The 24,708-nt window shown below is 39.1% G+C and overlaps 1 protein-coding gene and 2 long non-coding RNA genes across 5 annotated transcripts; 2 read left to right on the top strand and 1 right to left on the bottom strand.

Annotated features, from left to right (window-relative positions):
• Nucleotides 1-1,642: 1,642 nt before the first annotated feature.
• LOC103475880 (protein phosphatase 1D-like) lies at nt 1,643-7,288 on the top strand. Of its 3 annotated transcripts, XM_017308717.2 has the most exons (7): nt 1,643-2,306; nt 3,334-3,562; nt 3,718-3,842; nt 3,933-4,114; nt 4,229-4,456; nt 4,780-4,867; nt 5,548-5,686. In XM_017308717.2, the coding sequence occupies exons 1-6, from the start codon at nt 1,808-1,810 to the stop codon at nt 4,861-4,863; spliced, it is 1,347 nt and encodes a 448-aa protein (XP_017164206.1). In that variant the 5' UTR covers nt 1,643-1,807; the 3' UTR covers nt 4,864-4,867; nt 5,548-5,686. The 3 variants fall into 3 exon arrangements, with proteins under 3 accessions (XP_017164206.1, XP_008426042.2, XP_017164205.1); XM_008427820.3 differs by lacking the exon at nt 4,780-4,867 and having other exon boundaries at nt 5,548-7,288; XM_017308716.2 differs by having other exon boundaries at nt 4,780-5,657.
• A 3,252-nt stretch (nt 7,289-10,540) lies between these two features.
• Nucleotides 10,541-19,946, bottom strand: LOC145554851 (uncharacterized). The gene is made up of 2 exons (XR_014090882.1): nt 18,960-19,946; nt 10,541-12,621 (listed from the first exon to the last, which is right to left on the bottom strand). It is a non-coding gene; the product is annotated as an uncharacterized LOC145554851 (long non-coding RNA).
• A 2,133-nt stretch (nt 19,947-22,079) lies between these two features.
• On the top strand, nt 22,080-24,439 carry LOC145554850 (uncharacterized). The gene is made up of 2 exons (XR_014090881.1): nt 22,080-22,369; nt 24,072-24,439. It is a non-coding gene; the product is annotated as an uncharacterized LOC145554850 (long non-coding RNA).
• The last annotated feature ends 269 nt before the right edge of the window (nt 24,440-24,708 follow it).

The raw sequence follows: 24,708 nt of genomic DNA, 5'->3' as shown, positions 1-24,708 counted from the left end.
CAGTCCAATATCATGTAGTTCAGATTTGATGGAATATCTTTGCTTTTGAAAAGGGGATGATCAAACACATTTCAAACGTATTTAAATCAAAAACTTTTAGTTTAGTACCAATAATAAGCTTCCAACATTAACATCATTAGTAGAAAACAATTAGCCACCTGCCGGTCGTAGTGAATTAGCGGTCCTTCTCCTGGCATTTGGAATCAGACTAAATCATGAAACAATGGTAAGATTCAGCCTTTCCATTGAGATCAATAGGAAATCAGCACAGATAAAAAGGTTAAAGTTCAGCGTATATAGAATAGTGGGATAGAATACTGAGAAATCACTTTTTGTGTGACAAAGTATGGAAAACCCATTTGATTCATGATGTCAGTGCTATTATGAGTTTCTGTTTAGTTATGTTGTTCATGTTAATGCCAAACTGAGAGAAAAGCCTATAAATCTGTTTTTCCACTGGATTAACACTGCCTCCACCTGGTATTCCTGCTGCATTGCTTAATGAGGAGCCTGGTAGGTGAAACTAGTTTCTCCACTCTGAAAACTTTGTTAGATGTGCTATTTTGTTCTTAGAAAGACGGTATTAATATGCAGCAAACCTGAATGGAAACAAAGAAATGTGAAAACAGGCAACATGTTAAAAGAATCACAGTTTGTTGTAAAAAGTAAGCCAACATTTCTATACTTTATCACATCAACATAAAATGATTATTTGCAAAGATATCAGTAAAAAATGTATCTTTCAGTGTAAGAATATATCACTATCGATAATTCCCCAAATTCTGGGATCAAGAAAGTTTATCTTATCTCAACTTATTTGGGATATTAAATGTGGAATGTTTAGTCTAAATAATTTTATAATTGCCAAAACATGCATTTATGAAGAAAATAACACTCAAGACAGATAACCTACAAACCCACACTGATAGCAAACTATTTTAATGGGTGTTTATATTAATATTACAAATGCAGCTCTTGCTGTCAACAGGTTAGATATCGACAGATTAATACATTACCCTTTTCAATCCAAGATTAGGTGACTTTCTCTGTTTATTTTTTGTTTTTAATTAGTTTCCCTCAGTTATTTCAACTTAAACATTAAAACCTATGCTTATGAAGTATGGGTTTTAACATTTTAACTTTTGATGTGCCATGTTAATTCTGACACCGTTTTTGGATAAATATCAGAGCGGGTTGATAATTATGTTCAGATCAAATACTAGTTTGTTCAAAGCATGTTTTATGTTATTACTTAAAACATGCTTTATTACAATTATTACAATTCAACTGCTGGGGTTTAACTTCAGAGGCAAATAAAAACCAGCAAATAACTTGGATCTGAAATGTTTAGTCACTCTCGACACAAAATAATTTTTCTAGGTTATGCCAACGTTTTGCATTTCGACCTTCAAGTTATCTTCATTAAAATTTATTTCCTCTAAATTTAAAATAAAGGTAGCTCGAATTATTGGCATGCAAAAAAAGGGGAAAAAACGGCTTTTTTAGTGGTGACATAGGATGTTCTGAAAAAAGCACCAGAAGTTGACAACATTACTTTTTTATTATTATTATTATTATAAAGCGTATGGCTGGTGATGGGTAGAAACATACGACACTGGGTAGAAACAGCAACAATGTGACGTCACTACGTACAGCGTGACGCCTCGGAAAGGATAAACAAAAAGGAAGGAAGCCTTCGGCGAGACAATCGCGGCAAAATCGGTTCAAATTTTACCTCGGAAGCTTTACTTGGTTCCTACATGCGTGTTTTTGTTGCGTAAACTGCTACCGTTAGGCGTTCACAGTCATGAACGACTCGTTATTGTTTCGTATGAGTGCATTTTCGGACCAAGGAGGGAGAAAATACATGGAGGATGTTATCGAGATCAGAATCGAGTACGAGCCGACGGCGTCAACAGACGAGGAATATCCCAAGTCGCAGAGACATGGAGGGCAGGGGAAAGCGGAGAGCGCAGCTGCCCCACAGACTGTAACAGAGCCACACGGCCTGAGCAGACCAGGTCCAGCCACCGCTGCGTGGGTAGAGAGCTTATCCGACGAGGACGTTTGCAGCATTGGTACCCCGGCGTCGAGCGAGAACGTTGTTGTTGACACGCGGAGGTCCGTGGCGTTCTTCGCCGTGTTTGACGGCCACGGGGGCCGCGAAGCGGCGCATTTCGCCAGCGAGCATCTGTGGGACCTGCTGAAGAGGCAGCGGGGCTTCTGGTCAAAGGACCACGGCGAGGTTTGCGCCGCTCTACGGAAAGGCTTCATCGCTTGTCACCACGCAATGTGGAAGGAGCTGCGTAAGTTCTGGGAAAAAAAAGTATCATTTTCACTGCGTTTCTGTCAATGTTTACCACACCTCTGAGCGTCATAATGATGTCACATGCTGCAGCATCACGCTCTGCTTCTGCTACGCTTTTAAATGGGATTTAATGAGTTGGAGCAACACAAAGCAGTGATAGAAGATTCTTGATTTTATTTATTTTATTTTAGCAAATGAAACACCTTCACCCCCACCAAAAGTGTTGCGTTTTTTTTTATCTCACCCCTGTTTACTCTGATATCTATAAATAAAATCATGTGCTACCTTTAGAAGTAACCTTTTACTTTAGTCCACTTTAGTGTAACTTAATGTCAGTACACAGGAGTTTTTCGGTGACATTCAAGTTCTGTCCACGAACATTAATGAGCAAATAGGGTCGTAAAGATGAAGCGACGCAACAAAAAATAAGGTCGTATACACTTTTTAAAGTAGGGGTATTAAACAAATATGACACACCTGTATGCTTATGAAAGCATGGTTTCCTGGAGCGTTGCGTGAAGTAACGGTAGAGCGGGTGACAAGCACACGGAGACGGATTCTCGACTTGGCCGTCCTGGCTTCGATTCCCGACTGTGAGATCTGATCTGGTAATTATTAAAGGCAGCCCCCCCCCAAAAAAAAAAAAAAAACTTATGGAGATGATAATTGCTTGAAATGCTATCTTCTATACATCATTATGAACTTACTATCCCGTTCCCCCCATCTCTTGGTATCTTGATTTTTTTTTAATGAGTTGCAAACCTGTTGAGACGTAAGACTACGAGGTTCAACTTCCAGCAGGATAGCATCTCTAACTATATATCAAAATCTAAAACAATTTCAAGTTGAATAGCTTTGTGTGTGCAGACAAGGTAGCATATACCACACAAGTTCAGCAGAAGTTCAACCTGACTTCTTCTTTCTTATCTAAAACACTCTGTTTGAAAACGTCTACCCTACATAATCTTTCACAGCAATAATCAGTCAACGTTTTCTTTATTTACCTTCCCCCCCCCCCTTCACAGCAGAGTGGCCGAAAACTATAACTGGCCTGCCCAGCACGTCGGGCACCACGGCCAGCGTCATCGTGATCCGGGGAGTTCACATGTACGTCGCTCATGTAGGAGACTCGGCCGTGGTGGTTGGAGTGAAAGAAAACAACTCTGACATCACCCTCCAGGCGCTTGAAATAACACAAGACCACAAACCTGAACTTCCGAAAGAAAAAGAAAGGATTGAGCGACTGGGTGGCAGGTGAGTGGCGTGCAGATGTAGAGAGGAAGTGTCAGTTTAAGGTCACGAAATCACTAATAACCCTGTGTATCTTCATTGTTCTTGAAATGGGTTTCTAACTCTACAAGAGCTTTGTGTATGATGTTTGTGGTTGTGTTGCATCTCCTTAATCGTAGTGTAATGAAGAAGTCTGGCGTTAACCGTGTTGTGTGGAAGAGGCCGAGGCTGACGCACAACGGCCCCGTGAGGAGAAGTACCGTCATAGACCAGATCCCGTTCCTCGCAGTCGCTCGATCCCTCGGTAAAGAACACCTTGCTTGTTTGCTTCTTTTTTTCCTTCAGCAAAATTCCACTGGAAGTCAATTTAACAACTCTGATCGTCTGCGGACAGGTGATCTGTGGAGCTACGACTTCTACAGTGGAGAGTTTGTCGTTTCCCCTGAACCCGATACCACTGTGATGACCCTCGATCCCAAACGGCATCGCTACATCATTCTCGGCAGCGATGGGCTGTGGAACATGATGCCGCCCAAGAACGCCGTGAATATGTGTTACAGCCATGACAAAATGGCAGTACGTAATGCTTTATGTTGTTAAACCAAGCAGATTGTGATTTTTAGGAGCCTGGTATTTGCCACGTCAACAACACCTTGAAAGTTTCAACAACTTCATTTGTCTTTCTCAAAGGGACCAAAGGGAATGTCTTGCGCCAGGAGGCTGGGATGCACGGCTCTGCTCTTCTGGAAAGAGCGCATGCTCCGAGCGGACAACACGACCGTCATCGTCCTGGCCCTGCAGGAGCGCGGGGGTCCGCCCATCCCCATGCACCGAGACGAGATAGTCGTCGACATGGCGACGGGCATCGACCAGATCCCATACCCCGGAACGCCGTATAACACGTGCGAGATCCAAAAGGTCAGGAGCCGCTGATTTGTTGCATTGTGTTTTTAGAATGTCTAGGTTTCACAAACAAGGTTAGACATGAAGAAAAGTTTGTTTCCTGATGCAGCACTGCTGCTCTGATTATGAAGTTGTTTTTCCGTACATGTTCATTTGTTTGTTCTTGACCGTTTTGCTTTTACACGTTTTCAACCCATTTGTCAGTCAGCTTATGACTTCCTCCAGTTAAACTGTATTGTAGATGCCAGAAACCGCTCATCAAAGATAACAGCAGCCAATCAAATGAAGAAGAAGGGTCATTGGTTCACCAAATCATTCTTTGTTTTCGGGGCCAACAGGCGGAGCATGAGGATGGCATGTTTTATGAAGAAGATGAGATATATGAAGAAGAACATGAGCGATGGACATGCCTGGATTGGTAGTGAGGTGACTGCTCAGCAATGAAAATGTGTTAAATGATCGCTGCTGTTATCAGATAAACTATTAGCTAAGATCTAAGATGGGTTTATTTAGTCTAGCAGCAAATTTGAAAGCAATCGAATAGAATCAGAAAAATGTCCTGATTTGTCAATCTGAGTTTGGACATTGATACGAAACATTTCACGTTTACAGAAATGTAGAGCTGACTTTTTCCATTTTAGTTTAGAATATACCAGGAATTCATACACAGACTTGTCTAAGTTGATCTGATATTGAACTTTTTCAGATCTTCAAACTCTTATTTACCTGTATGTAATCTTTTTTTTCACCGGTTCCCAATAGAAAGTAATTAAATTCATTTTTCAGTTTTTGAAGTCCATATTATCACTACATTTCAAAACTAGATCCATAGCCATACTTAAATATTTTTCATTCCAATAGTTTAAAACTTAAGTTTTTTTGTTGTTGTACAGTTTTATTCACTCTCATTAATGTTGGTCTCATTTTAGTTCTTGGTTAAAATCAAATTAAAAGGGACAAATCCATTTAAATCATACGTTGAGGTTTGATGGTGACAAAATGAGAAAAGGTTGAAGGGGTATGTGGGAAATCAGTAAAGTTACAGCATTTCATCATAAACACATAACATTTTCTCTTCTGAAACCTCACTGGGTTTTTTTTTTCAGCCAATTGGTCCACTGGAAGCCCCCTCCCCTTTTACAGAAAGTTCTCGAACACTGGAACAGGCCTTCGGGCTGTACGAGGCAGCTTTCTGCGCCACCACGCAGCTCTTACCCGAAGCAGACTCCACGCTGCGCCCCGCGGACCGTTCGACGAATGTTTTCGAGAAGCAAGACCCGTCCAGCACCCAGGTGGACTGCGACGATTCGGCTCCTCCCTCGAAAAAGCCCTGCCGGTCCTCCTCCAGAGCCGCTGAACTTAAAGGTCCTAGTACCCGGCTTGGCGGGTCTCCCGGCAAAGGCTGCTCGCAGAAGAAACTTCACGGGAAAACAGACAGCGAACAGTCCCTACAGCCGAACGACGCGGAATCGAGTTCGTCTGAGGACGGCGGCATCCTGCCGCAGCACGCGTCTGCCTTGTGCGTGTGCTGAACCTCGTCTCGAAAAAAAATCTGCACACCGGTTCTTAGATGTATACTTTTATAAAAAGTCTCTATTTGTATGTTCATATGTAATATAGAGGTCTTGTAAATGTGTTGCTGTTCTGGTTTCCCCCTCCCTCCCTTTTTTTTCTCCTCCTTTTCACATTTTTTGTATATTTTAAGGAAAAAGCATTAATTTAAAGTGGCTTCAGTGTGAACAGAATCGGGACACACACACACATACTTCCATTTTTAGATTTTTATCAAAAGAACTGAACTGTGTTAGATTAATTTTAATTGAGGAACAGGCCATGTTTTCCATTAGCAGTGGTTAATACCTCAGCTCATCTGTCTAAAGAATATTAATATTTTGATAACTTGATGAGACGACCTCCTCGGTTGTTCTATTCAGCACAAGCAGAGGTGTAATTATTTTTTTTATTTGTTTTATATGTAATTATGACTGTTTATAGCCACGGTTTTCACTCGGTTGTGTTTTTGTTTGCGTTTTAAAGAATGGTCAGCATTAAACATGTTTTGGAATTTTCTCCCCATGCATTTCTTTGTAGCATTCCAAGCGCCTTCATTTTGTTGTCCTTTATCGTCTGGGCTAAGAAATAAATGAGTTTTTGTTCAACGTTGGCGCTCACTACAACATCTATTTAAGCTGTCGAGGCAGAAATAGATGTTGGTGGCATCAGAATAAAATGTTTTATGTAAGCCAACATTAACTACTTCCCCCATACATCACACTACCGCAGCTCTGTTTCCTTTGAATTTGATGCTTTGTGAATCCATAACTTGTCCAATGAGACGACGCTTAATCGCTCGTGTAACTTGTGTTACTACAACAGCTCGGTTACTAAGCTAAATAATATGTCTGCTTTTATTTGGCATAAAATGTCATTGTTGCCTTGGCACAGATGGGTGAGGTACTTTAGTGTGTGCGTCTGTGTTTGTATTTAAGATCTAAAATCAGGTAACGGAGTGTGTCCAGTGTGTTTCAGCCATTCATGTCACCATGGTTCAGCTGTTCAGAGTTCTCTTTTTCTTTTGTACATTGAGTAAATATGCAACATCAATTTGTACAATGCTATAATATGCAACACGTGGGGATTTTTCAGGAGTTTGGCATGCTCAGATTTATGCTGTACTTTGTGATTTGTGTGTGTGTGTGTGTGATGAGGATAATGAATGTCGATGGGCATGTTCATGGATGTGTTTTAACAATACCAATACCTTTGTCTCACTTTATATTCAGTGTTGCAGATTTTCAAGTTGCATACTTTCAAAGTGATGACGTAAATAAAATGTCTGTGTTGTAATGAAGTTCTCGGGTTTTTTTTAACCATGTCTGTTATTAGAAAGTAATCTGGATGTGCGAAACTAATATGGACTATTTTCCAATAAGCATGTTCTGTTAGGTAGAGTTTGTTAAAAGGAGCTGACGTGGCTCATTGGAGAAAAGTAGTCGTCTGGTATTTTAATCGAATTGCCCTTTGGACCTCTGTAAAGCCAGTTACTGGTTGTAGCAACTGTTGCTAAGAGGCAAAGCAATTGGATGCTCATGAAGTTTTAACCTTGTCCAGAAGATGGCAGCAAAGTAAAGGTTTCAAATAAATGTATTTGAGCCAATGCATTTCTTCCTGCTGTGAAAAAACTAAATATAAAAACAAAATTAATAGTTCGGGACGTTCTATTGTCAATTCTTTTTAATCACATTTGACAAATACGTAAAAAAAAACAAAACTCAAATGTTTTACAAATAATATTGGTATCAGGGTTTTGGTCTGTGACTTCAAATCCACACGTTGAAAACTGCCTAACAGAAAGTTGCATTTGAAAAAAAAAATGGTGTTAAAAATATAAATGCACATAGCCTCCACCTTGTTTAAACAATTGTATGTATATTTTTATATCTAGATTAATTTTCATGCATTAACAGGCATGGGTGGGTCGCACTATTTCAACACATTTTTACTCAAGGAAAAGTAAACAGTAACCATCTACAAAATGACTCAAGAGTAAAAAGTATATTGTATAACGTCTGCTCAAGTAGTGATCAAATTGTCAATTATTTTACTTTTTTTTTAAAATTACATCATCAGATTGAGCAAAACTATAGTTAACTGGAAATGTTTGGTATTCTAAGGACCAAAATGACAATAAGTAATATAAGCAAATAAATAAAAATAACAAAATCAGGCAAAAGAAAAAAATTCCAATCTTTCTTTCAATAAAAAAACGTATGAATCTATAACAAAAACTGCAGGTGTGTGTCTGCGTCTGATGAAGTTTTGGTTAAAACATGTTTGTTTCTTATTCAGTGGGCAGAGAATCCAGAAATTATACTCAAGTAAGAGAAGCAATACTACCTAATAAAATTACTCAAGTAAAAGTAAAAAGTACAGTGTAATAAAAATACTCCTAAAAGTACAGTTTAGGAGAAAAAAAAGTGACTCAAGTAAATGTAATTGAGTCAATGTAACCAACCCAAATCTGTTAACAGGAGGGGATTATGATTTGCTGCAAGAAGTAGGTTTGAATATTCACTTTTCTTCTTAATAATAAAGAGATCATATGTGAAGTCGATAACTAATTTAAAAAAAAATACTTAAGATGACAAACAAAAGTCACATTATGTTCAGTCCTTGTTTAGAAGAAATGCACAGATTTTGTTGACAAACAGCAGAAAAAAACATTAAATTCTGGCTGCACATTTAGATAACAGCATCAGACTGTGTTGCAGCTCAGAGAAAGAAAGAAGTAAAAAATACACTGTTGACAAAGATGACATATGCCTCTAAAATATATCTTACGCATTTGTTATTCTGTATGAAGGCAGTGTTCATACGCCACGCTCTATGCTTTTCCTTTTGTCCATACAATCTCTGGTTCTGGGTTGTACAAATATTAGCTTCATTATAGCAGCGACTTGACTTAAATATTTCATAGACTGTCATCCCAGCATCTGTGGACCTGCCAAACATGCAATATCCCCCTCTCACTGCAGACTGACTGTCAACTCCTGTTAACCAACAATGCTTAAAAAATGTCCACCTTCTCTTCGTAACCTTTCAGTCTTTTGAGAAATGAACGTCATTGCAACCAGATGACAATTGTAGACTTAACATGCCAACATCACAAAAACGCATACAGCACAATTACTGACATAATCAATTGAGATTTACAAAAAAAACACAAAAAAAAACCTGTAAATAAACTCAGCTTTTATGGTCAGGAGCCACTTTCCACACAAAAAAAGTAATCACATTCCGATTGATTCTATATATCAAACATTAAGCTCAGTTTTGTTTGTTATTTAATGAATTTTGTTTTAATAGTCCTAACTCACCCACAACATGGAATATTTTTGCCCCAAATAATGTCGAACAGAAAAAATATAGAGTTGACCGATATTGCCTCTGTTTCTTGGTTGGCAAATAACACACAAAACCAAGGACTTAAGAACAAGTTTATCATGGGGGGGGGATGGACATATCAGAAACTTGAAAGATCCGTAAATATGCAAAAATGTCAAACAATAGTGTCATCAACGTGTTACTCTAATCTGATCCCTTGTAACAAGTAATCAAACGTGTTACTATTTACAATCCAATAATCAGATTAAAATTACGTATCCAAGTTACGTATTTGTGATTATTTTTAGACAACACATATTGTTGCTTTCTTCTTTTTCCTTGGGGAGATACGTTTCATAGGTAACACCAGCGACACAAACGTAAACGATGGAGGGAAAAGAGATGCACATTTTCTATCTGTTGAATTTTTCATTGAGTGATCAAATTAATCTTAGACCTGTCACAATAACAAATTTTGATTTTTGATATTGTTTTTAGACCATTTTTAAGTAATAATTGTTAATGGCAAAATTATAATGCAAGAACACAATCTGAAAGATCAGTAAACTTTAAATTAGAATGAACATTTAACACTGCAACTGGAAGGCATTTCAAGTATCCAAAATAAATAAACAAAACGACAAATAAAATGAATTTTGAAGTCTTTGTAAACGTGTGACGAGTGTGTTTACTGGTAACCAAGTGCCGCGAGGTGAACTTCAGATTTTTACTTTTTACAAAATTTGCCAACGGTAAATGTCTTGTATCTAATCAGGTAAGCATTATTTCAAAAGAGTTTATGTTTTATAAACTAAATAACTTGTTAATTTGGTTTTAAGAGATAAGCGGAGGGGCGGGGGGTTTCTGGTAACGAACTGCCACAAAGTCTAAATCGAGATTTTTACTTTTGTGTTGAATGTGTGTTTAATATATTGACCAATTTAAAAAAAAAAAAAAAAAAAAACTTTTTTCCAAAATTCACCAACTGCACAATCATTGTTGGTGTAAAACAAGTGGTATTTCAAAAGAGCGGAAGAAAAATATTTTTATCTGTGGAGACACTAGATGGAAACTCAGATTTGGTTAACTTTTAGTTTTAAATAGGTTGCTCAACAACGCCACCCTGGGAATTTCACCCAGAGAGTATTTATTTTGGTTTAAGGCACACAGGTTCAGTTATGCATGAATTTAAAACATCTGAGACAGTTTCAAATAAAATAAAATAAACATTTATTAAAGTCTTTTTAAAACCAGCTTCTTTTCAAAAGGAAATCAAAAGAAGTGCAGTAGCTGAAGTTACCGGCCGGAGGGGGCGCTATAGGGACGGCATCCACCAAACACAGCAAACCAAAAAATACCTTCAACACACCAGACGCAGTGAGACAACCCAAACTCAAGAATCACAGCACGCAGAAGAGGAAGACGCCGTCACCACACCAACACCGCCACCGGACCTCAGCAACTGCACAACAACAAAAGAAAAACAATTAACCAATATAACAATCTTAAACCTAAATAGAAAAACAAAAAAGGCTGTAAACAAAATAAGAAATAGAAATTAACAACAAGCAAGTTAAAACATTAGGACCAGGCGTTGCCCTTGCCTCGCCACAGCAGGAGGTAAAATGGGCCACACCCCAAACACCGCTTCAATAATGCCTCCGCAGTCCAACTGAAAAACTGAAGACTGAATAGGAAGAAATCTCAAAAATAACTATACAGAAAAACATGGATCACAACAAATATTACTTGTTATTAATTTGGTTTTAAGAGACAAGTAGGTTTTTTTCTGGTAACGAACTGCCACGAAGTATAAATCGAGATTTTTACTTTTGTGTTGAATTTGTGTATATTTCCCACTAATTACAAAAAAAATGAACTTTTCTGCAAAATTCACCAACTATTCTTAAAAAGTATAAAATACGCGGTAATTCAAGAGAGCAGAAGAAATCCTATGTTTTTTGAACAATAACATTTTTTCTTGCTATTCTGTTGCTAAGAGACGAGTGTGTTTAGGGGTAACCAAGTGCCACGAAGTGAACTTCAGAGTTTTGCTTTTGCGAAATTAGCCAACGGTAAATGTCTTGTATCTAATCAGGTAAGCGTTATTTCGAAAGAGCTTTTGTTTTATAAACTACTTGTTATTAATTTGGTTTTAAGAGATAAGCGGGGGTTTTTTCTGGTAACGAACTGGCACGTAGTATAAATCGAGATTTTTGCTTTTGTGTTGAATGTGTGTTTTATAATATGACACTAATGATAAAAAGAACTAAATTTTCTGAAAAATTCACCAACTGCACAATTCTTGTTAGTGTAAAATAAGTGGTAGCCTATTTCAAAAGAGCGGAAGAAACATAATATTTTTTTATGAATAAGAATTTTTGTTGCTACGCTCTTAGTCTGTTGCTAAGAGATGATCGCGTTTTCTGGTAACCAAGCTCCACAAAGTAAACGTCTGAGAGAGAGCAGAAGAAATCCTATGTTTTTTGAACAATAACATTTTTTCTTGCTATTCTGTTGCTAAGAAACGAGTGTGTTTACTGGTAACCAAGTGCCACGAAGTGAACTTCAGAGTTTTAATATTGCGAAATTAGCCAACGGTAAATGTCTTGTATCTAATCAGGTAAGCGTTATTTCGAAAGAGTTTTTGTTTTATAAACTACTTGTTATTAATTTGGTTTTAAGAGACAAGTAGGTTTTTTTCTGGTAACGAACTGCCACGAAGTATAAATCGAGATTTTTACTTTTGTGTTGAATTTGTGTATATTTGCCACTAATTACAAAAAAAATAAACTTTTCTGCAAAATTCACCAACTATTCTTAAAAAGTATAAAATACGCGGTAATTCAAGAGAGCAGAAGAAATCCTATGTTTTTTGAACAATAAAATTTTTTCTTGCTAATCTGTTGCTAAGAGATGAGTGTGTTTACTGGTAACCAGTGGCGCAAAAAGTGGGTATGCAGAGTATGCAACGCATAGGGGCGCAGCACCAGAGGGGGCGCCAAAACCCCGTCTGGAGGGGGCGGCGCGCCGATGATTGTTTTCCCATACACTTCGGCGCGTGTAACGCTCCTTCACCTCGCGCACATAACGAGGTAAATTTACCCTTCACGTATCGTCGCCTCTGGGGGGGGAGCGTCGCTCCTTCACCCTGACGATCCTTCCCTCGGGGGGTTGGGTGGTGGGGGGCGCCGATCTATGTTTTCGCATCCACCTGAATAATGTGTAGTTGCGCCACTGGATCCAGATCTCATTTTCAAGAGGGACCTGGGCAGAAGTCTGCATCACGCAGCAACCTGATTACAAAATAAAACTAATTGATACATATGCAGAAGTATGTCTTTTTGGCACCTTTAAAGTGTGTTTAATGTAATATGTAGGCATATTTTTAAGAACCTATAAAGTATGAATTTTTAAGTGCCTTAATAATCTTTTACTATTTATTAAAATTGCATACAATATAAAAAAAAATGATAATCATGATGTAATTTTTAAGAAAGTACCCAATCCATTTTCAGATGTGTGATGTAAAACCTGATAATCAACGGCATTAGTTCCAGTTCACACTCCAGACCAGATGGTGGCGGTATTGTACACTTTCATTTATTTAAAAAACGCCACAAAGAGAAGAAATCGGACATTAAGCGCAAATCAGACATGCGCTTAATGTCCGATTTGCCATAACTATTTATTGAATTCATAGTCGCCAGCTGGGGTCGCAACAGGGGTGGCAAGGCTCTCATTTGATCCGCCCCTGTTTATGACAGGTGTTTATGACGGTGTTATGTCAGTCTTATTCACCCACCTTCAAATAAAGTGTTACCGATTGGGTTTATGTAGCATTTGATTTTTAACAAAATATTTATACCTGTATTTCATAAAAATAATGTTTGACTTTTGGCATTTATTTTGAAGTATGTTGGTCCTCTTTACAACTATGATTTTCATGTTCAAAAGCAATTTTTTTTATGTTCCATCTTATAGTAATAACTTAACAAAATTGTTTATTTGACTTCAAATACTAGAGTCAAGACTGCTTTACATTTAATTTATACGTTGAAAATTTGTATAGTAAAATGCAATAAATTAGTTGTGATGTATGAAGATAAATATTAGCAAGCTCAAGAATAGTTTAGCTCTTAATATATAATAGCAAAGGTTAGTTATAAAAAATAGATGACATGTTAATTTATGGTCTTAAATTGCAAAATAAAGTCTGCAAATTGATTGTAGAATGGTTTCATTTTTACATCACTTTGCATGAGCTACTTTCAAACTAAGTGTTTTGGGTTCTACAACTACATTTTCTGTGGACTTATAATTAAATTTTGTTTCAAAATTATGTTAATATATTAAATAAATTAACTTTAATATATTTTACACTATAATTAACATATGGTATGTTGGTACAGACTTCAATGGTTGGATGACAACAGTATTTGGAAATCCATCATTCCATCCATTTTCTGCCGCTTATCCGGGGTCGGAAGCTGTTTTTAAACGGCATTCGTTTTTAAACGAATGCCGTTTAAAAAACAGCTTCAGAAGGGAGCCCCAGACTTCCCTCTCCCCAGCCACTTCTTCCAGCTCCTCCAGAGGAACCCCAAAGCGTTCCCAGGCCAGCTGAGAGACATAATCCCTCCAGCGTGTCTTGGGTCTTTCCCGAGGCTCCTCCCGTATTGGAAATGTCCAAGATTTTTAAAAAAAGTTTGTGAATAAATCACCAAATACAGAGTAAAAAGGGAGATAATTTCAGTTTTGGGTTAACACAAATTGTTAAATTTAACATAAAAACTGTTAAATTATGCAAAATATTTTGATGAAAATTCTGAAAAAAAAATTAGATTAAATGTTTTTTTCACAGAATTTCCGTCAGAAGTTTCCCGTAATTTAACAGTATTTTATTTCTATTTTTCCATAAAAACAGGGAAATGTCCTGGTAATTTTCTGCCAATACATTTTCTTGTTTTTTTACCGGAATTTCAGCAGAATTTTTCCGTAATTTAACTGTTTTTCTCCTGTAATTTAACATATACAAACTGTTAAATTATGGCCCACCACCACCACTTCAGGCGACATTTCCCATATTCTCAAACTCAAAGCTTGACATGTATGGGGCAACGTGAGAGTTCATCTATTAAACTGACTGACTACATAAACTAAATGCTGGATCATAGACATTTTTAATAAGCGTATTTGTGAGCATGCCTCTTTTTATTAAATTGAAATTAATTTTAGATTTTTGTATAACTTTTTTCAGGTTAACTAGAAAGTGACTTGTTATTATACAGGTTAGTTTTCTAAACTACAAAAAGTAACTGTTAGGGAAGCTCAAAATGAAAATTTAACTGATATGATATCCAATAGTAATACTGTTATGCCAGATTTACCATACTTTATTTTGTCCATTTTTTTATATGATTACTCGATTAATCGTAAGAATAATCGATAGATTATGCGATTACTAAAATTTGTTTACAATAGCCCCTGATAATATAATAAAATAGCATTTATAGGTGGCTCGGGGGATTAACGTCTCTTCTTCGTCCCTCTTTCTGCAGCCAGACCTCCTCCCCCTTCTTGCAATTCGCTGTCCGTCCGCCCCCAGCACTCAACGGTACGCAAGATCGCCCCCACCCTCTTCGACCCCTCACATCTACCTATGCATTGAGGGGGGGCTAGTGTACCACTCATGGTACACTAGGCCCCCCAATGTCTTTCCTTCGCCCCCTCTTTCTGCAGTCAGACCTCCTCCCCTTTCTTGCAATTCGCTGTCCGTCCGCTCCCCCACCCCAGCACTCAACGGTACGCTAGATCGCCCCCACCCTCTTCGACCCCTCACATCTACCTATACATTGAGGGGGGGCTAGTGTACCACTCATGGTACACTAGGCCCCCCCAATGTCTTTCCTTCACCCCCCTCCTTCTACAGCAGGAGCTCCTCCCCCTTCTTGCAATACGCCATCCGTCCACCCCACTCCCAATGGTACGCTAGATCGCCCCCACCCTCTTTGACCCCTCACATCTACCTCTACATTGAGGGGGGGGGCTAGTGTACCACTCATGGTACACTAGCCCCCCTCAATGCCTCTCCTTCGTTCCCTCCTTCTTCACTTCCCCACCCCCACCTCTCTAACGATATGTCAGCCCCCCACCTTCTCTCGTTCTTCTTTGAAACCCTTCTAGCCCCCCCAGTCCGCCACCGTTCTGTCGGCCCCCCGTTCTGACTCTTCGGTACACTCTACCCACATTGCTCTGAGTGTAACAGCGGATGGCTAAAAGTTTCCGGTATTCTCAGATTAAAAACTTGTAAGCACTCTTCAGGCCATAATCATCCGCTCCGGTAGGTTGCGAAGTTCTGCTGAGGAAACGCATCCAGTTTTGACTCTTCTGACAAGGTGTCCATCCGTTGGTGAGAAAATATCCTGAAAACACCAATTAGGCATGAGGACCCAGAGGTCTGCCGTGAGACGGAGACAGGTCCTGACTCAGACAACTGTCCAGACACAGAAACTGATACTGACTCGGAGATCTGTCCAGACTCGAGGCAGGTCCTGATTCTGAGACAGGTCCTGACTCGGAGGCAGGCCCTAACTCTGAAACAGGTCCTGACTCTGAGACAGGTCCTGACTCACACATCAGTCCAGACTCTGAGACAGGTCTTGACTCAGAGGCAGGTCCTAATTCTGAGGCAGGTCCAGACTCGAGGCAGGTCCAGACTCAGACATCTGTCCAGACTCAGACATCTGTCCAGACTCTGAGACAGGTCCGGACTCGTAGGCAGGCCCTGACTCTGAGACAGGTCCTAACTCAGAGACAGGTCCAGACTCAGACATCTGTCCAGACTCTGAGACAGGTCCTGACTCACACATCAGTCCAGACTCTGAGACAGGTCTTGACTCTGAGACAGGTCCTAACTCTGAGGCAGGTCCAGACTCGAGGCAGGTCCTGACTCTGAGACAGGTCCTAACTCAGAGACAGGTCCTGACTCAGACATCTGTCCAGACCCTGAGACAGGTCCTGACTCAGACATCTGTCCAGACTCTGAGACAGGTCCAGACTCTGAGACAGGTCCTGACTCTGAGGCAGGTCCTGACTCTGAGGCAGGTCCTGTCTCAGAGGTCTGTCCTGACACTGAGGCAGGTCCTGTCTCAGAGGTCTGTCCTGACTTTGAGGCAGGTTCTGACTCAGAGACAGGTCCTAACTCTGAGACAGGTCCTGACTCCGACGCAGGTCCTGACTCGGAGGCAGGTCCCGTCTCAGAGGTCTGTACTGACACCGTGGCAGGTTCTGACTCAGAGACAGGTCCTAACTCTGAGGCAGGTCCTGACTCTGAGGCAGGTCCCGTCTCAGAGGTCTGTCCTGACACCGAGGCAGGTCCTGACTCAGAGACAGGTCCTAACTCTGAGACAGGTCCTGACTCTGACGCAGGTCCCGTCGCAGAGGTCTGTCCTGACTCTGAGGCAGGTCCCGTCTCAGAGGTCTGTACTGACTCTGAAGCAGGTCCCATCTCAGAGGTCTGTCCTGACTCTGAGGCAGGTCTCGTCTCAGATGTCTGTCCTGACTCTGAGGCAGGTTCTGACTCAGAGACAGGTCCTAACTCTGAGACAGGTCCTGACTCCGACGCAGGTCCTGACTCTGACGCAGGTCCCGTAGCAGAGGTCTGTCCTGACTCTGACGCAGGGCCCGTGACAGAGGTCTGTACTGACTCTGAAGCAGGTCCCATCTCAGAGGTCTGTCCTGACTCTGAGGCAGGTCTCGTCTCAGATGTCTGTCCTGACCCTGAGACGGGACCTGACTCGGAGACAAGTCCTGACTCTGAGATGTGTCCTAACTCTGGGACAGGTCCTGACTCAGAGACCGGCTCTGACTCCTCCGAGTCAGTACCAGCCTCTGAGTTGACCAAATTTAGAGGCCCAGCTAAGCGTGGACTAAACACGTTTGGTCCACTCTTGGTGGGTTCTTGCCTCTCTTCTTTGTCTGAATCGTCTCCACAACATGCAGCCTTTTTGATGAGCCCCCATGCCTTATGAAGAAAGGTGTCTCGGAGATTGATTTTCCTCGGTCGTGCCAGGGTTCTTGTAAAGCACTCCACAACCTTGTAAATGACTATTGGGTTGTTGCTTTTTATCATCTTGAAGAGTAACTCTCTAACCATATCTTCATTGCCCCAGAGAAGTTGCAAGATATCTTGGCAGACTTTTTTTTCCATTTTATCATAAAAGACAAAATCTATGTGCTTGACTTTTCTCCAGATTTTTCTAGCAAGCTTTCTCTGGACACGTTTGAGGTGCTTCAATTTGTAATCCGCACAGCTAGATCTGCTACTAGACTGGTAAATCAATCTCCAAACAATATTTTCCACCATAACTCTCCTTTCATCTTCTGTTCCACGTCTGAAACCCATTCTGTTTGCGTCCCTCAAAAATTGTTCAGGGTCCATGGTTGCCTGAGTATAATCCTCACTCAAGCAGTTTTCATCTGCGTACAAGTCCTCGTTAGGAAAAAAAGTCTTTCTGAACTTTCTTTTTGTTGATGTTAACATTTTCTTTGGAGGAACAGGATTCTCCAGGTGCTTTTTGAATTTTTCCACAATGACTTGGTGTCCTTCTGGGTAATCAAGTAATGCAATTAAATGCAGTTCATTGGCAAAGTGGAATGCATCTCTCGCAATACTGTGGAAAATCCTTTCACCAAGCTCTTCTGACACCTCCGAGAGTATGTCCACATTTATATCTCCAGTTTCTCTCAAAAGCAAAATCAAAATTTGACTATGCTGATCCTCAAAGTTTGGTCTGACAAGATGCAGAGTTGGTCCATCTGCAGCCTTTTCAATCACTTCCCACAGAAGTTCACTGAGAAAGTATCTCTTTTTGTAATCTGGGCTTCTTTGACCTGGATGAACTTTGTTGGAAAATGTTTTTTTCACTTTCGTCCAAAAAGAAACCTTAGGCTTCACATCCATTTCCCTCTGTGGGCTTTCGTCATTCATCTTTATTGTGCTGAGCTAAAACGTCCAAATGAATCTTGCGTTGGCTGACTTGTTAACTGTTTTGTGGTAACTGATCAGAGAATTAACTGATCAGTTGGTGATGTCATGGACTCTTATGACATCATAAAGTCATCCTCAGAAGGGCCTCATGACACAGACATCATTTGAAGTCATGCTGATGACATCATTGTCAGAAGCATGGCAACTGTTGTTAAGGGTAAAAGTAGCACAAAGTGAGCAGGCGTTATGAAAAAAAAAAATCTGCGGCACTAAATACATCATTCCCGCAACACAAAAGTCTTAAGTTTAATTCGTAGCACTTGGTTACCAGTAAACACACCCATCTCTTAGCAACAGGCTAGCAACAAAACTTCTTATTGATCAAAAAACATATTTCTTCTGCTCTTTTTAAATACACTTATTTTATACTTAAGAATTGTGTAGTTGGTGAATTTTGTAGAAAAGTTCATTCTTTTTGTCATTAGTTTTAAATATTTTATAAAACATTCAACACAAAAGTAAAAATCTCGATTTATACTTCGTTGCAGTTGGTTACCCGTAGAAAACGCTTATCTCTTAAAACCAAATTAGTAGCAAGTTTTATAGTTTATAAAACATAAGCTCTTTCGAAATAATGCTTACCTTATTAGATACAAGACATTTACCGTTGCCAAATTTTTCAAAAGTAAAAATCTGATTTTCACTTTGTGGCACTTGGTTACCAGTAAACACACCCATCTCTTAGCAACAGGTTAGCAACAAATATTGTTATTGCTCAAAAAACATAAGATTTCTTCTGCTCTTTTGAAATAGGCCTACTACTCATCTTAGGGGGCGTTTACACGACAACGATCCAACAAAAACTGCACTTTTGTTCCGTTTTTGTTGGATCGTTTACACGATAACGTTCTGATTACGATCTGTGTTTACACAGTAACGGTGCACATCGAAAACGTGTAACGCTCTCGCTGCGCCTAGTTGGTGCTAGGTTCTTTGAAACTTTGAAAGTGCCATGTGTTTAAAAAAAAGTTGTACTTGAAGGCATGTGGATTTCCGTGAGAGAACACGCATTGTGTGCGTCTGATTAGGGCGCATGCAGTTGGAAAAAGTGGGATAACTTTGCCGAAAAACCTTGTTTGAGCTTTCACGGTGTCTGTAGCGGCCCCGGACTGGAAGCTGTTTATTGTGTTTACCTTGGAATGGCCAACAGTCTGTTATTCCTATATCAATTTGATAAAATAGGAGTTCCCGCACGTCCCATATCCGTGTCCTCTGTTACCTTTTTCAGCAGTTAAAACAGTTTTATCCGTCGCTAACAAGTCGTAACCTGTTTTTCCGAGCCGCCTTCAAACGCAACATGAACGCTGAGACGCTTGCGCTGGGTTTACTCCTGTGAGGCAGCGAAGGAGACCTGCTGCTGCTGCGCAGGTGTGTGTTAGAATCATGGCAGCAAGCCAGCAAAACGTAAATAACTTGGCACAGTTTTTCCCCCGAACTAACCGACTGAGTTGAGTAAAGCTGTTGGATGCAGGGGATGATAGCTAAAAGATGACTGGCTAATATCAATACAGCACGTTAAGCTTGTTAACAAGTAGCCTGTAGGCTGCTGGTGTTGTTGTATATGTTCAGCTACGTTTAAAACCAGCTTCTTTTTAAAAGGAAATCAAAAGAAGTGCAGTAGCTGAAGTTACCGGCCGGAGGGGGCGCTATAGGGACGGCATCCACCAAACACAGCAAACCAAAAAATACCTTCAACACACCAGGCGCAGTGAGACAACCCAAACTCAAGAATCACAGCACGCAGAAGAGGAAGACGCCGTCACCACACCAACACCGCCACCGGACCTCAGCAACTGCACAACAACAAAAGAAAAACAATTAACCAATATAACAATCTTAAACCTAAATAGAAAAACAAAAAAGGCTGTAAACAAAATAAGAAATAGAAATTAACAACAAGCAAGTTAAAACATTAGGACCAGGCGTTGCCCTTGCCTCGCCACAGCAGGAGGTAAAATGGGCGCGCCTATGCCACACCCCAAACACCGCTTCAATAATGCCTCCGCAGTCCAACTGAAAAACTGAAGACTGAATAGGAAGAAATCTCAAAAATAACTATACAGAAAAACATGGATCACAACAAATATTACTTGTTATTAATTTGGTTTTAAGAGACAAGTAGGTTTTTTTCTGGTAACGAACTGCCACGAAGTATAAATCGAGATTTTTACTTTTGTGTTGAATTTGTGTATATTTGCCACTAATTACAAAAAAAATGAACTTTTCTGCAAAATTCACCAACTATTCTTAAAAAGTATAAAATACGCGATAATTCAAGAGAGCAGAAGAAATCCTATGTTTTTTGAACAATAACATTTTTTCTTGCTATTCTGTTGCTAAGAGACGAGTGTGTTTACTGGTAACCAAGTGCCACGAAGTGAACTTCAGAGTTTTAATATTGCGAAATTAGCCAACGGTAAATGTCTTGTATCTAATCAGGTAAGCGTTATTTCGAACGAGCTTTTGTTTTATAAACTACTTGTTATTAATTTGGTTTTAAGAGATAAGCGGGGTTTTTTTCTGGTAACGAACTGGCACGTAGTATAAATCGAGATTTTTACTTTTGTGTTGAATGTGTGTATATTTGCCACTAATTACAAAAAAAATAACTTTTCTGCAAAATTGACCAACTGCACAATTCTTGTTAGTGTAAAATATGTGGTATTTCAAAAGAGCGGAAGAAACATTATATTTTTTATCAATACGAATTTTTGTTTCTATGCTGTTAATCTGTTGCTAAGAGATGATCGCGTTTTCTGGTAACCAAGTTCCACAAAGTAAACGTCTGAGAGAGAGCAGAAGAAATCCTATGTTTTTTGAACAATAACATTTTTTCTTGCTATTCTGTTGCTAAGAGACGAGTGTGTTTACTGGTAACCAAGTGCCACGAAGTGAACTTCAGAGTTTTAATATTGCGAAATTAGCCAACGGTAAATGTCTTGTATCTAATCAGGTAAGCGTTATTTCGAAAGAGCTTTTGTTTTATAAACTACTTGTTATTAATTTGGTTTTAAGAGATAAGCGGGGTTTTTTTCTGGTAACGAACTGGCACGTAGTATAAATCGAGATTTTTGCTTTTGTGTTGAATGTGTGTTTTATAATATGACACTAATGATAAAAAGAACTAAATTTTCTGAAAAATTCACCAACTGCACAATTCTTGTTAGTGTAAAATAAGTGGTAGCCTATTTCAAAAGAGCGGAAGAAACATAATATTTTTTTATGAATAAGAATTTTTGTTGCTACGCTCTTAGTCTGTTGCTAAGAGATGATCGCGTTTTCTGGTAACCAAGTTCCACAAAGTAAACGTCTGAGAGAGAGCAGAAGAAATCCTATGTTTTTTGAACAATAACATTTTTTCTTGCTAATCTGTTGCTAAGAGATGAGTGTGTTTACTGGTAACCAAGTGCCACGAAGTGAACTTCAGAGTTTTACTTTTGCGAAATTAGCCAACGGTAAATGTCTTGTATCTAATCAGGTAAGCGTTATTTCGAAAGAGCTTTTGTTTTATAAACTACTTGTTATTAATTTGGTTTTAAGAGATAAGCGGGGTTTTTTCTGGTAACGAACTGGCACGTAGTATAAATCGAGATTTTTACTTTTGTGTTGAATGTGTGTATATTTGCCTCTAATTACAAAAAAATTAACTTTTCTGCAAAATAGACCAACTGCACAATTCTTGTTAGTGCAAAATAAGTGGTGATTCAAAAGAGCGGAAGAAACATTATATTTTTTTATCAATACGAATTTTTGTTGCTATGCTGTTAATCTGTTGCTAAGAGATGATCGCGTTTTCTGGTAACCAAGTTCCACAAAGTAAACGTCTGAGAGAGAGCAGAAGAAATCCTATGTTTTTTGAACAATAACATTTTTTCTTGCTATTCTGTTGCTAAGAGATGAGTGTGTTTACTGGTAACCAAGTGCCACGAAGTGAACTTCAGAGTTTTACTTTTGCGAAATTAGCCAACGGTAAATGTCTTGTATCTAATCAGGTAAGCGTTATTTCGAAAGAGCTTTTGTTTTATAAACTACTTGTTATTAATTTGGTTTTAAGAGATAAGCGGGGTTTTTTTCTGGTAACGAACTGGCACGTAGTATAAATCGAGATTTTTGCTTTTGTGTTGAATGTGTGTATATTTGCCTCTAATTACAAAAAAATTACTTTTCTGCCAAATTGACCAACTGCACAATTCTTGTTAGTGTAAAATAAGTGTCATTTCAATATAGCAGAAGAAATATATATATTTTTTATCAATAATAACTTTGGTTGTTAATCTGTTGCTAAGAGATGATCGCGTTTTCTGGTAACCAAGTTCCACAAAGTTCCACAAAGTAAACATCTGATTTTCACTTTTGCAAAATGTACCAACGATAAATTTCTCGTATCTAAGCTGATAAGCAGTATTTTGAAAGAGCTTATGTTTTATAAACTATATTACTTATTATTAATTTGGTGTTAAGAGATAAGTAGGATTTTTTTCTGGTAACGAACTGCCACGAAGTCTAAATCGAGATTTTTGACTTTTATGTTGAATTTGTGTTTTATAATATGACACTAATGATAAAAAGAACTAAATTTTCTGAAAAATTCACCAACTACACAATTGTTAAGTATAAATTAAGTGGTATTTCAAAAGAGCAGATGAAATATGTTTTTTAAACAAAAACAATATTTGTTATTAATCTGTTGCTAAGAGATTATTGAGTTTACTGGTAACCAAGTGCCACAAAGTGAACTTCAGATTTCAAAAAGATCAAAAAGCAGAGAACAAACATGTCTAATGTAACTACTGCCCACATTAAAAGTAGCCTTTTTCCTAAAATAAGCTTTTTGGCTATTTTGTTTATTTATTAACCGTGTTTAGCACACTGAATGGAGGAAGTCAATGTAAGACAACATGCTAGTTATAGCCCACATGCCACTGGCTGCATTTAGGCTAATATTACCATTATTTGATCTTGATATTGTCTAATGTTTTGTGATACCAAGTATAGGCTACAGAACAAAGACAGAAATGTTTACAGAAAAAGATGTTTAAGCAGAATCATTGCAAAGGCAGAAATGAGGAAAAAAAACACAATTCATCTTAAACTCCTAGAACTGGCTTTAACTCTTGAGTTAAAGGAATTCTATTAAAAAACAGAAACACATGCTTTAAAAGCAGACTTAAAATGTTCCTTTCTGTGAGCATCCAATGTATCATCTGATATTGTTCGGACAGGTTCAGATCTGATATCACTTGCCTTATTAAATTTCCTGTTCCCAAGTTCTCTGACTAGGCCCAGAAATTTGATGATAAGTCAGATTTCTAAGTTTTAAAATGTTATCTGAAAGGTAGAAAGTTTGCAAATTATTTTCCTTACACTTTACAGTTATGCAGCACTTTGTGTTGATCTGAAGCAATCATCTTTGTTGTAAAATATCTTGGAATTTGTGTCTGAGGCATTGCAAATGCTAGAAATAGTTATGGGATGTGAGCACTTCTGCACATCATGGTACTTGTTAGAGAGCCCTAAATATTGTATGTTTATGTTATTTCCCACACTTACTTAACATATACTGTTACATAAACTTACAGTTCTCATGTTGGGGTCACATTGTATTTGGGAAATGTTTGATACTTGGAGATACTCAGACAATGTGTATATATATTTATTCATATTTTTATAAATTCCCTTCTCACCCTTCCGCAGGTGAACTCTTTCATCCCCTGAGCTCGGGTCGTCTACCAGAGGCCTGGGAGCTTGAGGGTTCTTCGCAGTATCTTGGCTGTGCCTAGAACCTGACATTTCCGGACTAAGATGTCTGACGCTGTTCCTGGGATCTGTTTTAGCCACTGCTCCAGTTTGGGGGTGACTGCCCCGAGGGCCCCAATGACCACAGGCACTACCACAGGTTTCTGCGCTCCTCGGCCCTGTAGATGCAGGGTGAATCGTAGCAACCTACGACCTCTTTGCCCGGAGCACCGGACGCCACCTGATGGTGTAGACACGCCAATTTCTGCCAGGATCGGTTTGGTAAATGCCAGGTCGCTGACAAATAAAACTTCCGTCATTAGGGATTTCTTTTCCTCTTATTGATTGGATGTTTTATTAACAGAATCATGGACAAGTGGTTTGGTGACTCCAGCATTTTTAATGAACTTGTACCGCGGAACTGCGGCTATTTTAATGCTCCATGGATGTCAGGGTCCGATGGAGGAATAGTGACTGTTTTTAAAAGCAGTTTTACTTGTAAACAGTTGCCTCTGGCCTCGTTTAGTAGCTTTGAGATCAGCCTATTTGAACTCGGCAGCTCTCACACTGTGCTGTGTTCGGCGGTCTATCGGCC

This window comes from Poecilia reticulata, chromosome 14 (genome assembly GCF_904066995.2).
Source record: "Poecilia reticulata chromosome 14, P_reticulata-male-v2, whole genome shotgun sequence".
Lineage (NCBI taxonomy): Eukaryota > Metazoa > Chordata > Actinopteri > Cyprinodontiformes > Poeciliidae > Poecilia > Poecilia reticulata.
This window is presented reverse-complemented; position numbering and strand designations above follow the sequence as displayed.